General features: G+C 43.3%; 1 protein-coding gene across 1 annotated transcript in view; it reads left to right on the top strand.

The window, feature by feature from the left end:
* LOC147717828 (junctional adhesion molecule-like) overlaps window positions 1-16,702 on the top strand; it is a 132,614-nt gene that overhangs the window by 7,629 nt on the left and 108,283 nt on the right. Inside the window, exon 3 of the mRNA XM_086919883.1 lies at window positions 2,286-2,642. Within this exon, the coding sequence (XP_086776009.1) occupies window positions 2,286-2,642 (357 nt within the window). The remainder of the gene's footprint in view (window positions 1-2,285; window positions 2,643-16,702) is intronic.

The following is a 16,702-nucleotide window of genomic DNA, read 5'->3' as shown; positions in this document are numbered from 1 at the left end:
ATTAAAAAAACAATGTTGAAGGAAAGATACATTTTAAGTGAAAACTTAACATATTCATTAACTGATTGATCAAAATAAATTAAGAAATATTCTAATTAAGAGATGATCCACTAATCTCCGATAAACTCAACCTTCCAAAATACATGATTATAACATTTTTAAACATGTAAACAAATAAAAGACAGTGTTGGATATTACCACTTTAACATAGTAAGCAATTAATGAATTTACACTATAAAGACTCTAAACACTAGTACAGCCCATATGACAATTAACAAAATAATAAAAAATAAATATAATTGATTGTATAATTCAGAATTATTAAACATAATAAATTCCAAATAAAACATTTGCTTAATTTACACAGTATTCAATTAATATCAATTTATGTAAATTGTATTTACAACATTACCAACTCAATTTGCCAATAAACCCACACAACTCCAATTTAAAATGCTTTAAAAATATATTGAACATGTAAACAAATAAATAGCAATTACAACACAAATAATTTACATTTTTAAATAATTAACAATAATTTATAATGCAAAACTATTGGTAACTCAATTCCCCAATAAATTCAACAACCAATAAAAAATACAATACTTTTGTAAAACAATGAAAATAAATTTCACAGTAACATATACAATAAAATAAACACATAACACAATACAACAGAACAACATAGTGGAAATTGACATGAAAGTTCATATTTTTAGTTTTAATAGTGTAAAAAAGTAAACATTTAGATATACTCACCTTTGATATTTTTTTCCACAAAACTTTTGAAGTCACAATATTTTTAACAGAATAATTTGATCAGAAAGTATTTGCAATCAATATGTAAATGGAATACCTGAACCTTTATGAGGAAAAGATGTGTGCCCACACATACATCTAATTTTGCACCTGTGTATATTTTCTTTATGAATTTGTATACGAAATATGCCTTTTTCCCATCAGCATGAGTGTGGATCAAACACATGGCTTTGACAATCTTTCCTCAAGATTATGGTCCCAGATTCTCTTTGACAATATTGCGTGATATTAGGTAAATGTGCCACATAGGTATAGAAATGAGACATTTACATTTATTGATCTTTTTGTTTTTGTTTCCTACACGTTTTTGATGAAAACCTCTTATAACATGTTACATTCTCATTGTAGCATGTTCAGATCAATTTAATTTCTCTCCAACGTATGAACAAATATATTGCATCCACTTAGATCAGTCTAGGTACATAATCTGCAGGAATCTTCCTATGTTCTATCCAGAAACAGGAAATAATACCAAGGAGCAAGCTTTAACTTATCTCAGGGTACGTCTGCAAACACCTACAGTAGTGGAAACAGAATGAATGCTATTTCACAGTAGGTCTGCCTATGCTGGGCAGATCACCGGTAGAAGCAGGGACTGTCAGCTACAGAAGGAAACATCAATAATTTATGGCAAAGGAGTCTTTCTACCAATGGGAAATATCACACTTTTTAAAAGGGTCTCTTACTAGAATTTAACCCATTTGAAGAATATCCACTGTAGGTAGAGATGGAAACTAAGGCACAAGGACCGAGTACTTATCCTAAGATGAAGAGAGCAGACATGGAAGTTGGGACTAGGCCACATCTTCAACTCCTGGCTGCCAAAGAGAGAGACTATTCCATTACAAAGCACACATCATTTCTGATGTCCACAGGAGAGCAGATATCCCCTGCCACTGAGCCAGTCAGAATAGACATTGTACCAAAACGCACTATGTGTCTGGTGCCTCATTGCATGGTGTTCTTTGGAAGCCACGAGGAATTCTGGTAGAAAAGGAGAACACTCGAGCATTAGAGCTGGATTTAAACCATATAAATCACACCATTGGTGTGGCAATTTTTGGGTTGTAGTCTAATGGTCTGTTGCATCCTCTGCAGGCCTGACCACTGGTGCAATGATCTATTGCGGGGCAAAATGAGTATCTGGACCCTGTCAAATGTGTGGTCTACACTGGAAGGTTCATCTATAATGGCTGAAACAAGAGTTCTATATCCATGCACAAGGATATTTGTTCCTCTAATTTTTAAGCCTGTTGATCCGACCAGCCTCTATGCTAGTCTTCACTGATAAAGATCGCATCCGGGTGGAACTGGCTGGACGAAGTTAACTACATCAGGAAAATCCAGACCAGTGGCTTTTGATGGCTTATGGTGAAGGCTGAATTTGAAGACATGAGAATAGGGTAAAATATGGCCACTTTGTCCTTAAAAATGAACTTAAAATATTTTTTCATGATTTTTTGCAGGAATTTCACTACAGGATATTATTGTATCTCAGCCGGAGTATACAAGCGTGACAGCGGGTGATGCAGTGACCTTACAGTGTTCCTTCAATAGCAGTGAGAAGACTACCATTGGTGGCTACAAATGGCTTTTCATCAATCCCTCCTCCTCTTCTATGACTGAGGTGACCAATAGCAGTGAAAAGTTCAGTGGAAGGGTCTTCATGCCAGACCACACCATCTTCACCTCGCAGCAGAAGGCCAACATAGACATTCATGACTTGAAACACAACGATGCAGGAACATACATCTGTGAGGTGGAGCTCTTCATGAACAATCACAAAGGGCGTGGAAATGGGACACAGCTTTTGGTACAAAAGGGTAAGATGGCATTGTGTGCAATGTCCTCAAGATATAATATAACTATCAAAGAGGTGCAACCTTTTACTTTTCCAAACTTCACACTTTCTGGGTGTTGAAGCATGCAATGACATTGCATTCACCCAACTCTAGATTGGCAGCTGTTACTCTATTATAATCACAAGGGCTGCACCAATTCTAAATATTATTCCTTAAAATACTTCATAGTGTTTTTCAATATTTTACAAGCTTACAAAGGTTTCCCAATTTAAATTGTGAGGAAAATAACTAGCAAGAGTTGATTTACATGGGGAAACTATCATAGAAAAACCCTTCTTTTGTGTAAATTATTGGCTGCATGTCACGCTGGCAGAGGTAATTTCCTCTGCCACCATGGCTGGACTACTGCCCTTATGCTTAACGATGACCAGTAGCCCTGCATAGATCTCTGTACCTTCAGAGGAGCTGCTGTCACAGTGGCTCCTCTGAAGGCACTGCAGCTTTGGTGATTAGCCGCCATGTTTCAGGTACCTGCCCATTAAACTTTTCCTTCTTGAACAACAAAGAATAAATGGGAATAAATGGCCATGAATTGCCCTTGGATTTGCCTCCCAGAGTGTGGCGCTCATTTTTCTAAGTTTTCAGTTTGGGACCCCTAAGTGGTCCTGATGGTCCTGAACAGATAGGAAAACAACCTAAGGTCCACTCAAAATAGGATAGATTATCTATTGCACCTAAACCAATGCCCCCCCCCCCCTCTGTCAAGCCATGGTTGTTGAATTTCTACATGGCAGTCGGTCAGTTTGGCGGACAAAATACTCTGCCAAGTTTGTGACAGAGTACCCTGCCCATCAAACTCCAAATCCGGCCCTAGGTGTTTATGGGATTTTTGGCTGATGATCCAGGGTCATCCTCGGGTTCAAAGTTATTTCAACTGCTGATGATTGATCTGTTGCATTTCAGAGAACAAGAATGAACCATTGTAAAGACATGCTGATCCCACCCCATTCTGTGCCGAGATGAGGAAGGTTGGTGTGATGTTTCGCTGATTGACAGTCAGCCCTGAGCTCTTCACGGTTGAAACCTAATGTGCCCAGATCTGACTCTATCAGTGACACTCCACCTGGTGATCAAGATGGGGATCTTCACAAAGCGTTGCCAGGCAGAATATGCCACTGCCATCAGGACTGTAAGATCTTCCGCACCGCAAACCTTGGCCCCAAAACGCCTCGATGATAAGCACCTGGTTGCCTGACATACCTAATGTCTGTCAAGTACACCTTTGACTCATCTTGCTCTGGAAAATAGAGAGATGGGTGTAGCCCGACACTCATAATGAATGGCTCCACTGCATGACATGCAAAAAATAAAGATCACTCCAAAAGCACCTCTGGTGCACATACCCACCAAAAATCAAACCTAGTATGAATTACAAAAAGTACATGTCAAAATGTAGTTGCTGTTTAGAGAAGTGGAAATAGCTGAATCACTGAAAAAATAAGCATTGCATGCAGGGAAAAGCACAAATCAAAGGGGCCCACACCTGCAAAGTAGAAACACCTCTGGCATGACAGCTAAAGCATATGCCATGTGCCATGTGAAGGCAGCTATTCCTGTGACAGACCCTATCTTTGTGGCACAGAACAAAACCTCTTTCTCTCGCCAGTGGAGCAAACTAAAACTAGAAGATTTTCATTCCCTACTTGGAAAGACTCCCTTACCTACCTTTTCGGATGTCGACGGAGGGTATGACTCTTTCTGCAATTGGATTGAAACGGCCCTGGATTCCCTTATCCCCTTGGTACGTTCCAAGTGCCGTACTAAGGCTCATAGCCCGTGGTATGATGAGACCTTGGCGTCTCTCAAGAGAGAGTGCAGGCAAGCGGAAAGGCAATGGAGGAAAGCCTATGATCCCGTGCGCAAATCCTGCTACCTTACCGTATCCAAGGCATATCATAGAGCGGTCTGCCGAACGCGGGCTGCATATTATGCGCAGGAGTTCCGGAACAGCCCTAACCCCTCTAAACTTATCTTCAAGGTCCTAAAAGACCTGACGACAAAGAGGGCCTCTGCTGCAGAAATTTGTACAGACTCTCATTGTGAGAGTCTGGCCTCTTTCTTTGTCCAAAAGGTGCATACAATCTATCGCACCTTCCCAACTGCCGTGCACCACTTGGACTTAGATGTCGGTCCAAAGGGCAATGCTCCAACTTTGGATATGCTGGCCCCCCTTTCTGAGGAGGGTTTCGATCTATTGAGCCAAAAAATTAAATCTGGCTCCCCAGCAGATCCCCTCATACCGACTCAGTTCAAAAACATGCAGGCAACATGTCGTTCTCCTTTGTTGGCCCTTATCAACACGTCTCTGACCTCAGGGATGGTGCCCACCAAGTGGAAGCAAGCGGTAGTTACCCCCATCCTAAAAAAGCCTACCCTAGATCCGGTAAAACCCGAGAAATATCGCCCCATCTCACTGCTGCCGTGGCCTGCTAAAATCACCGAAGCCCACGTGAATAGGATCCTGGCCGACCATCTTGCCAAAGCTAACATCTTGGATCCCACGCAAAATGGATTCCGTGCAGGCCACAGCACGGAGACTGCCTTGTTATACATGGTTGAACATCTGCGCTCCGTGCTGGACACCGGACGAACAGCGGCACTCTTGTTGTTAGACCTGAGTGCCGCCTTCGATACGGTGTCCCACGAGCTCCTATTGCGGAGATTAGCTGAAGCTGGGGTTAGAGGTTCGGCTCTAGGATGGTTCCGCTCTTTCCTCACCAACAGATCCTTTCAGGTTGCGATACCACCTGGCAAATCCACCTCTCACCCGCTCACCCTGGGAGTCCCACAGGGTTCATCTTTGAGCCCCATGCTTTTTAACCTTTATGTGAGCCCGCTGGCTGCGGTAGTCAAACGCTGGGGCCTGACAATGGTGTCCTATGCGGACGACACGCAGCTGGCGGTCACACTAAGTGGGGACTCAGCTGTGGACGCCCACAACTTCTGTGAGGGGCTACGTGCCGTGGCCAATTGGATGAACCTAAACTGCCTCCAATTGAACACAAAGAAGACCGAGGTGATGGTGGTGGGTAAGCAACCTGGATGGTGGAATGACAACTGGTGGCCCCCCGAGCTAGGAACGATTCCTTCTCCTGCCATCGAGATAAAAGATCTCGGGGTATGGCTGGACCCTACATTGAGCTTCATCTGCCAAACTAAGAGGGTGGCTGCCTCCTGTTTCGGCATAATCAGGGGTATCAGGCCGGTGCTTACATTTTTCGACGCCCCCACTAGACAGCTTGTAGTCCAGGCCTCGATCCTATCCAGGATAGATTATGCCAGTGTCTTACTAGCAGGTACGAACAAGGCAGAACTCATGCGGCTACAACGAGTACAGAATGCCGCCGCAAGAGCGGTACTAGGATTGCCTCGTCGTTGCTCGGCGTCTAGAGCATTGCAATCGCTCCACTGGCTGCCTGTCGCTCGCCGGATCGAGTTCAAGGTGCTCTGCCTAGCTTTTAAAATTTTGAAAGGTATGGCTCCACCTATTTTGAGGAATTTACTGACCCCATATGTTCCTTCTCGATCCTTGAGATCGATGGGCCAGAATTTGGCTGTTGTTCCACGCTTTCTGCTGAGCAGGATGGGTGGCCGCTCCTTCCGGGTATTAGCGGCCAAATTGTGGAACTCTCTTCCCAGTGAAATCCGAGCTATGGAGGATTTACTGCTATTCAGACGTGCCATCAAAACTTTTCTTTTTAACTAATTTTTCCTGACTTTGCTGCGTTCTGTGATGTTGTGTTTATCTCTCCTGGCGCCAGGACGCCCCTTTGCTGGGGCAGCTGTGCGCGTTACAAGAACCAATAACATAACATAACATAACATAACACCTGGGGATAGGCACCTGAAAGGTTTATAAAGCCAAATGTGCAACCATCAACATCTCTGCACAACACTTGCCTTCTTGTCAAGACGTGGGCAAAGCTTGAGGCCACGGGCTCAGGGCCTAATTATGAATTTGGTGGTGTAGCAGCGGATTGCGGACCGCTGGTACACTGCCAAAAACGTACTGACACCACCCGCCAGATTAGGAGTTTTTGCCTGGTCTGGCAGGAGGTGTTCCCAGGCAGTGAGCCTTAGAAAGGCACGCAATGGGAACGCCAAAGCAAGTTCCTGCATGGCATGGACTATTAAGTCCAAGTCATGCCGGAACTGGGTATTATTGCAGACAGGTTGGCATGCTATGTGCCCCTCTGCAGGCAGCCCCATGGCCTTGTAGGCCCCCCTTACTTTCCTCACCACCACAGCTTTCATGGGGCTCACCACCATGAAAACTGTGGAATCAGGAAACTCAGCAGTAGTACTGTATAGTCTGCTACACTGTGTACTTGTTTGCACTGTGAATAAAATGGCAAAATAACTGCAATTGGCATCCTGCGCAGTGTCAGTTATGATGAAATAAGTATCTCTATCTTTATATGCTAAAGTGCATATAGTCACAAAAGTGAAACTGAAAAATTAGCAAGCAGTGAGAGAGGTGAAGATTTTGGGATCCTCCCTAACCTAGGGGGAGTACTAAACAGATGCCTTGAAAACAAAAAAGCACATCTTATTGAACTATTTGGTGGTGGTCCCATCCTCTGAGAACCACCTCAAGCACAGTTATTGGCAAAAGAACATTCCCAACCAAAGGCCCTGCAAAGCATTATGGGATGAGATTAGCAGTGGGCAGGGAATATTATATAGTATCCAATATCAAAATATTTCTACAAAGAGCTGCAGTTCAACTGGTGGTTACTAGATGTGCCTCACGAGTCAAATGCGAATGCTTGATGAAATAGGTTCAATGGTTTTGCATTTGACTCGTGAGGGACATCTAGTAACGACTAGTGGAACTGCAGCTTGATGTAAGAATAATTTCAATGCTTTGCATTTGACTCGTGAGGGACATCTAGTAACGACTAGGTGAACTGGAGCTCTTTGTAGAATTATTTTGGTATTGGATACTATAATATTCACTGTCCACTGCTAATCTCGTCCCATAAGGCTTTACAGGGCTTTGGTTGGGATTGTTTTTTTGCCAATAACTGTGCTGGGGGTGGCCCTAAGAGGATGGGACCACCACTGAAGTTCAACAAAATGTGCTTTTTGTTTATGCTCTATGTGTTCAAGGCATCTGCTTGGTCCTCCCCTTAGGTTATGGGGGACCCCAAAATCATCAGCTCTCTCATTGCCTAATGTTTTCATTGTTTAAGTTCATTTTTGTGAATTGTTAACATGTTATTAAGCATGTAAAATTGCTATTTCAAAGCATCTGAGTACGTTCTTGATTTAGCAGCTGCACCACCATCATGGAATCAAGGGTTCCGGCGGTAGCAGAGGTCCTGTGGAGGTCCCACTGCTATACCTGTAATTGCGTGGGTGGACTGCCACCACGGGTTCGACGGCCCAATACCCTGCCAAACTTGTAATAAAGGCCTAAAATGTCTCTGTGAATTGTTTTCAGCTTGCTCTCCTCGTTGTCTCTGTTAATTAACTTAGGAGCAGAGTTTTGCCTATGCCAGATGTGAAAGAGGGCAGATGCCCTTTCTGGGTGCTTCATGCCCTCTTTGTGCCCAAATGTCTTGACTTGATATGGGGGAAGACTTCTGTGGATCAGTTACTGGGGTCCATTCTTGAGCCTCAATAGAGGTTTGTTGTTGTTGTTTTTAATCACCAAGCCAGAAATTCCTTTGGTTCCCTACAGTAAAAGATACCCAGAGCTTTAATCCATGTTTCCTCCCTAGTAGGACCAGGAAGTTCAAAGGGAGATTTGTAAAATGTCACACACTGAGAACGAGATACTACATACCCATTTTCATTGTCCCAAATAATCACTTTTCTCACAATCAAGCAACTGGGTGAAAGAGAAGATAGACAGAGTCTGAGAAATAAACTTCTTCATAGTCCTGCCAAGGTATCCAAAGATATTGGAACAGACACACCTCACTCACTTTATCATGACATGCTTCATCATTGGCGCCCATTCCCACCCACCACCCCTTCAATACCATCAGGGCGAACTCAACCAAAAAGATGGGAGTTCTTAGATAATGTCTTGCTGGACGAGCAGGGATCCAGATAAGGAAAGAGAGTTAAAAATAGCTCACATTATACCCAAACTAATTCTTTATTTGTGGGGTACTGGGGATATGAATAAAAAAGTGTTATAGGCTTTCCATTGAGCTTTAATCTCTCAATTAACCCTAGTTTGTCTATGCCAACGTGTTTCGGCCTACACCCAGAGCCCAGCCAGGTCTGCAGCCTTTTTCTGGGCTAAATTACGTATCCCTGTCTAGCTACGCATGCATTCCATGCACATACATGAGGTCTAAGGCTCTCACATAAACCAGTATTCTGTCAGTTGAGGGTACCTGTTTTTGGGATGTTCAAAGGTCATGTGTGTCTGCTGCCTGGTGATGCTTTATAGTCACACTTGTGTTAAGGATGAAGCATCGCCAGTGCACCTACCTGTCATTGCTGCTCAGACCGCTGCAGAGCAACAGACTTGAAAATTGACCTGTAGCTGAGCTACAAATGGGCCACCCACTACTACAATACACAGTCAGTCTCAGAGTGGGTCACAAGGCCATCAAAACAACGATTCTCAAACTCACCTACCTGCTCCCACCCCCCCACACACTGGCCCTTGTCACTAGGGTGAGGCTTAGTGACAAGACAAGTTGTCAGGCTGGTGTACATCTCACCATAATCCATCCCTCAGACACCAGAGCTATTCTACAAGCTCACACATTTTACACTCTTTCACCTCAGACAGCAGAGCTACATGGATGTCAATTCACTAAAATGCCAGGTAGTGAAAGAGGTATCACACACTTTGACATGCCCTTTATGACATCACAGGAAGTGATCTCATGACCCTTGACACTGGTTAACTTTCCAGAATGTAAATCATTGAACTTGAAAGGCTTACAATAAAAGCAAGTTACCATAATAATAGGAAATACACTAAAATAGATAACACCATGTACGTTTTCATCCATATCTAAAGCAGGAGGCTGCATTGTATGTCTGAGATACAACAGTGATTTGCACAAGGGCATGTCATCACAGGTGCAATCATCTAATGATCAGTGGCGGCTCCTCTATAGGGGCGTTTGGGCGACGCCACCCTGCTTTCTCGCAGTGCGAGAAGGCAGAAACATAAATGGTAATAAGTACCATTTGTTTCTGCCTTCTCGCACGGCGAGCAAGCAGAAGTTCCTGGTTCGGGTTGGGCGGTCCTGCTCGAGTGCAGGGGGGAGTGGCTTTCCCACTGTAGTTCATACTGACTGTTTGGGCAGCCTAAGGCCGCCCAAACAGTCATTATGAACAACAGTGGGCAAGCCACTCCCCCCTGCCCTCGAGCAACACCGCCCACTCTCCCTGTGCTCTATGTATGCTGCAGCATACATAGAGAAAATGACCCGGGTGGGGCACAGCCTCACCAATCACAATGCAGCAGTGGAGGGGAGGGAGGCTGCCTGCTGCTTTCCTGATGACAAGCACCCTAGGAATTTGAAACGCAGGACGGCGGGAGTCGGGAGTCTGGAGTCTCGGGTCTTAAGAAAAGCGGAAAGGTAAGTTTAACTTTTATTTTATTTATCCCGTCCCCCCCCCATCCCCTCTGCGGCACGACGACCCCATTGCCACCCCCCCCTCCCACCCGCGCGTAATGCCGGCCACGACTGGCGGTACATGTGATATCTGTGCGTGTACTTTATTTTATCATTAAACATATGGGATATCATAGAAAATGATGGTAATGGGACAGAAAAAAAATGGACTATATGAATCTCGCACTGTCTTTAATGTTCCTACTGCGCATTAGTTTTTATAACGCCAATCATCTGTTATAAGTGAAGTGCGACAAAAAAAGTCCCTCTTCTAAATTACGATCTGTGAATTCTGACATCAAAATGTAATATGGCACATAACAGCTCCAAGAAATCTCACTTCACACTGTATAGAAGGCATAGAAAGGGTGCCAAGGACCTTGTGCAAGCATGAAAAACGTACCTCAATCACATTAATTAGTAGTTAAAAAATCTCTAATTGAACTGAAGTTGGCCCCTGAGATCCACGGACCCGATGCCCCCTGCACCTGCTGTACTATTGCTATAGCTATGCGTCCGACACAAGCAGAGGTTTGGGGGTGGGCGGTGTTCCCTGTCATCATCGCTCACGCACTGCCTGTGTTTTGTTTGCCGGTGTCTTTAGGTTTTATGAAGCCCTGGGCAGGGCATATGGTTCCCCGTTCAAAACATCATTACATGTGTTACTTATCTTTAACTTATCCAAGCCCTTGTGATTGGTGAGTTGAGGTAACGAGGGGCGGAAGCTGGGCATGAGGCAGAGAGAGAGACGTCATTCTACAATGTGGAGATAGAGAGAGACGAAGTGGACAAAGGTGAGGTTGAAAGAGAAGAAACAGACAGAAGACATCAGGACATAAAAGTAACTTGAAGGGAGATAGACAGTAATGTATGGAGAGAGAGAGGAAACATCCAGCAATGAGTGTGGAACAGAAAGCGAGGTCAGTAGAAAGGTAGAGAGTGGAGCTTTGGGGACAGGTAGCGAGAGGTAGAGAAGGGGGTAGGTAGAGAAGGTGGAGATAGAGAAAGTAACAGAGGAGAGAGAGGTCAACATAGGGAAGAGAGCGAGATAGGGCCATAAACAGAAAGAGAGAGAGAGGAAGAAAGATACAGAGAGAGAAAGATACAGAGAGAGAGAAAGAGAAAGATACAGAGAGAGAAAGATACAGAGAAAGAGAAATATGGAGAGAGAGAAAGAAAGAGAAACAGGCAGAGAGAGATAGAGAGACAGAGAGAAAAGGAGAGCGAAAGAGATACAGACAACAGAGAGAGAAAGTGAGATACATTGAGACAAACAGAACACCAGAGAGAGAGAGAAAGAAAGATACAGAGACAGAGAGAGACAGACAGGTAGAGAGTTCTGCCCAAGGATTCCCCCCACCCACACCCCCCCCCGAAATCTGCATAAGTTCAGCCAGAGCCCTCTTTTTCCCAGACTCAAACAGGTGTGGCTGACATGCCCTGGTGCAGCCTCATAAAAACATATGTGCAGACTCATCTCTGTCTCACAATCAGTATGCACACAGGCTGCATGGATCCACTCCATGGATACCATTATTGTGCTTGTTCTTGTTATTATTATTGTTATTAGCATTAGTGTTATTATTGTTACTCAACATAAAAATACTAACACCAATATTACATGTATTATTGTGATAATAATAATAATATACCAAAGTCTGTTCACTCGGTATAAATGTTTTCGGGACCACTTTGTATTTTCAGTGATTTTTGGACAAGTGTGGATAGACTATTTCTAGGAGCATATTTCTGTTTTCAGGTAGGAAACACTGTATAAAAACAAGTTGTTATTATTTTTATTATCATTATTAATATTGTAACTTGTTTTTTATACAACACTTCGATCAGGACTTCTGCAGTTTGTAAGCACTGTAACCTATAGATATTGGTATTATCAACTCATTCTAATAAAACATTTCTCCTTAAAATGCTGAATATATCTGACCCAAATTACCTACTGTGTATGTCTGCCAGTTTTTGTTTTCACAGTGGTCCATTGTCATATAAAAATGCTTAACTATTCGTGTCACCACTAGGTATGTTGTGGATTTACCAATCTAAGGTCCCCCCACAACAGTTGCTCTACATTGCTTTTAAAAGCAAAGCACACAGTGGTTGACTGACCTACTTGAGATCCGATCTGTCTTTTGCAGCAGCAGGGCTACTCTTGCAATGCCATGCACCTCTTAAAGCCATTTGGCGTTGGTCAGTTCTACTCAACTCTGTTCAGTGTACACACCTCCATGGGCTTAGAACAATAGGCAAATTAAAAATATTTTTTCCAGCAATTCACACAGACATGCACTCTCTATGGAGCTAGGCACTGAACTTGTGACTTAGAAGTGTACTCATGTGGTTGTTTGGACACAAGAAGAAAGGTTGGAAACTTTTAAACACGTTTCCTCCAGAGCTCGAGAGCTTCAACGTGATCTACAAGAAACAGTATCCGACCAACAGTTCCACGGCATTGGATTGGATTTCCTGCTCACAGGCCCCCTCACCATAGGTAAAAAACACTAAGTCCCATTCTGCATTAAGACTTAGAACATTTTCATCAAGGGATCTCAAAGGCTCTAGTGGATCTCTTGCGGGATCAATCAGTTTTAAGTATCCGGCCTTGGGTTCCACAGTTGGTGGCTAGTTTCAGGGAGGACCCACTCTGGGAGGATTTTTCTTTTTGAAAAATGACAAAGTCCCTTTTTTGCATTGGGATTTGAAAACTTCTTTGACTTTTTGACTTTCAGATATTCACCAGGACCAATCCACTTAGTATATCTGTCCTTGGCTCCATCACAGTTGTATCTTTGATTTTGTAGCTGTTTTGGTACTTCTAAATGCTTTATTTATTCAGGTTTAAATTACAGAAACATTTGACTGGACCTAAAAGGTTAGTATCTTTATTACTTGTGGTGGCCAATCGTCCATAACAATTATTAATTCACTTTCTTATAGAAAGAACATGTTTCATGTTGGTACTCATCATCAGTTGTTTTCTTCATGCTCACCCACTCTTCAACATTAACTCTTAGTCTCCGTCATAATGCTCACTTACTCTCAGGTTCTCTTTTACAGTCTCACTCACACAAGCTAATTTACAGGCTGTCCTACATATTATCCCCATTAGGAACTTGTATGATTGGTCACTGAACCTCACGCTTCCTTATACACTTAACGGTCTCTCACGCGTTTCTACTCACCCTCTGACCCACATTTATTCACTCATATATTTTTTTAAATTTATTTATTTAGGTTTTTCATTACTTACAGTCAGGCAAGCAGCACATTATATATAAACAAAATATCACGTACCGTCGCAAACATCACATAATAATACGTTGTCGTCAGTTCGATAGTAACACTACTCGCCACCACTTGTTTACACTGCTGATCTATGTGTGCCCTCCATCGACGGGTGCCTGCATCTGTAAACTAGTTATTCCTTTTCCCCACATGCATACTATGTATATTTATGTGACCTTTAGCACCCCCCCACAGCCTACCCTGTCTCTTATCCTACACCTGTTTGGCTGGGTCCCTCGTGCTCCGCTTCACCAGTAACACATATAAGTCTGGTATGGTCCCCATATGTGTTTGGGTCCGCATTTATCTGGAATTAGGGTATTGTAATTGTCTGACTGCGTGGAGCAATAAGCCAAATCTGATTGCAGTGTTATGCAGAGAACGCGGAGTAGGCAAAACTCGGCAGCGCCGCAGCGGAGTGGAGCTGGCCCGCCGCCCACCTACACCCTTTAAACATCAGGGTCCCCGGGCTGCAATTCTCGTCTTCTTCGGCATTAAAAATACTGATGATAAAACTGCGCATGCGTGCACGCCAGCGCATGCGCTTTTCTCGTAAGAAATGCGCATGCTCTGGCGTGCGTGGATGCACATTTTTATTACCAGTATTTTTAACGCCTAAAGATAGGAGGAGTATATAGAAGAGGAAAAAATGGCAAAAGGAGGAACAGATATGGACACATTTTCACAATAGATGACCGTAAATTCTCCTATTGGTCCTGTGGCTAACTTCCACTGCAAAATTATTCAAATGTTTTCTAATATCATCACACCCACAGGAGGAGTAGATTACATATTTTATTTCTTGTAATCTGTTCAAATTATACTTTTTTCATTTCTTTTATATATATCACGAAACATAAACAAAAAATGTATACATATATACAACAAATAAGCCTATCTATGTACATACCTATATACAACAACTATACACAATAGAACAACATGTACACTTTATACAGCAAAAACATATGTCAAAAACAATATATAACAAAATAAAGGGGGTATAATTTATATATATATATATATATATATATATATATCTCTGTTAAGTACTTCCTATCTTTCACCCTATGGATCAGTACTACAGAAGTGTCCTCCTATTGAATCTAGGTAGTACACTGGGAGGTAGTCAGACACACCAGTTCCAAACAAAAAACTTTGTGGAACCCCACTCTTCACATGTGTCCAGTGAAGTATATCTCACAAATAAATTGAAAACAACAGGACTCCTCCAATTGGGAAATGTCGACGCCTGTCGCGTTTCGGCCTTCCAAAGAATTAGGCCTCCTCAGGACAGGGCGACAAAAGTAGGGGGAAACAAAACCTAGAATACATACAATACAATACATTAACTTGCAGGTAGATGATCAACACTCCACGTGCCACCGCACCCTGGTCCACAACCGTCACCATCCTACTTCAACTAAGGTCACGTGTCTCTACCATTCAAGATTAAATCCAAGCAGCAAGCTCGAAAGGGAGAGAAGAGTAGAGAATAACCCCACGGCCAACCTGTGAAACCGTAACAACCCCTAAAAGAATAATCAATAAAGTAAGGGTCGGGGAAGTCTGTGCACCAGGTCCACATAGTGCAAAGAACCATCAAGGTGGTATATCTGTGCTCAAAGTAAGAAAAGGTGCGCATAATCAGTGAACACCGCATGTCTAAAACTATTAGCAAATGCTCCCGAAACCACAAAACTGCACCAGCCTACTTACTTGAACTTCACGGTGGCAAGCCACCTGCTATGTCGACAAACACCAACTATTTCTAAAAGAGGGTCAAAATGAAGGCACATGGTAGTCGGGAACAACCCCAGGGGTATAACGCGGGCTAAGATGGCAAAACCACTTACAAGTACAAAGACACCCCAAACCCGACTGTCCTACCTTTCGTTGTCCTATCTTTTGTTCAAGGGGTCAATCGCAGGGTTCTAACATCATCTTGAGAGAACTGGAATGGACGAAGGGGAAGAAAGGAACCGCGTTACTGTGGAGACCAACCAGATCAAAACCACACCCACGTTGTGTCAGAGGCCGAAATCCCTGTATCAAGCGCGCTCCAAGACTCACCGAAAAAGTCAGCAGTCCAAAGAACCGCAGCAACAAGTCGCCATCAAGGTCGGATCATTCACTGACTCAGCTTTCGCGGCATAAATCCACAGTCCTCGCCAAGGGCCCCCACGTGACCGGGACGTACCGAGTGCACGCAATAAGCATAGAAAGGGGACTACACTCTGTCCCTACTAAGCTCCCTTCTCCCTCCTTACTCGGGACAGCAACTGCCCAAATCAACGTGCAAAGTACATGCAGCTAAATATAACACAATAAGTAAACTGCCTAATCAAACGTTAAAAACTATACTCAGGGTAGAACTAACGCGGAATTATAAGGAGGTGGGGTAAGACTTCTGGTGTAAAGTACACAAGGCATCTACATTGTACACTACTTCCCCCGTACAACTTAACCACAATAAATGCCAACTAGTGGTGGTGGCCCGTGGTGGAACGGGAGGGACAGGGCGCGGGGTGGTCATAGAGTGAATGGTCATCTCCAAGCAATTACACTGAAGTATATACATAGTGACAATATGGCACAGCATTTCAAGTGTTCATACCATGGAAAAAATGACATTTTCATTAACAAAACCAATACAAACATAAGGATATTTTATATACAATATATACACAATAGCTTATACATACATTCAGAACAGTGGCGGTGCTCGAGTTTCCAAAGACAACTCATCAAGAGCCTAAGGTCTTATCAGTGCCCAAATTTCATCACGGTCATTGAGCCCTCCCCTGGCAGTTTCATATTTCTCAATCATCCTTGCCTCCAATTTATTGAGGGTCGTTTGTACCATCATTTTACTCTGCGCCTTCACTCCCATTAGTACGGACCAATTGATATCGTTCTCATCGTGCCCAGCCTCAACATAGTGTTGTACAAGATGCCTGTTAGTCACCGCAATTAGCTTCCGTCCGATTGGATTAGTCACCGCAATTAGCTTCCGTCCGATTGGATTCAATCGGACGGAAGCTAATTGCGGTGACTAACAGGCATCTTCCTGGCCAGCGCCGAACTCGTGCTCATTGCAGCACTCGGGGTATGATCTAACAAACA

This window comes from Lissotriton vulgaris, chromosome 5 (assembly GCF_964263255.1).
Source record: "Lissotriton vulgaris chromosome 5, aLisVul1.2, whole genome shotgun sequence".
NCBI classification, from domain to species: domain Eukaryota; kingdom Metazoa; phylum Chordata; class Amphibia; order Caudata; family Salamandridae; genus Lissotriton; species Lissotriton vulgaris.
Note: the sequence above shows the minus strand (reverse complement) of the source record. Positions and strands in the feature narration are given on the sequence as shown.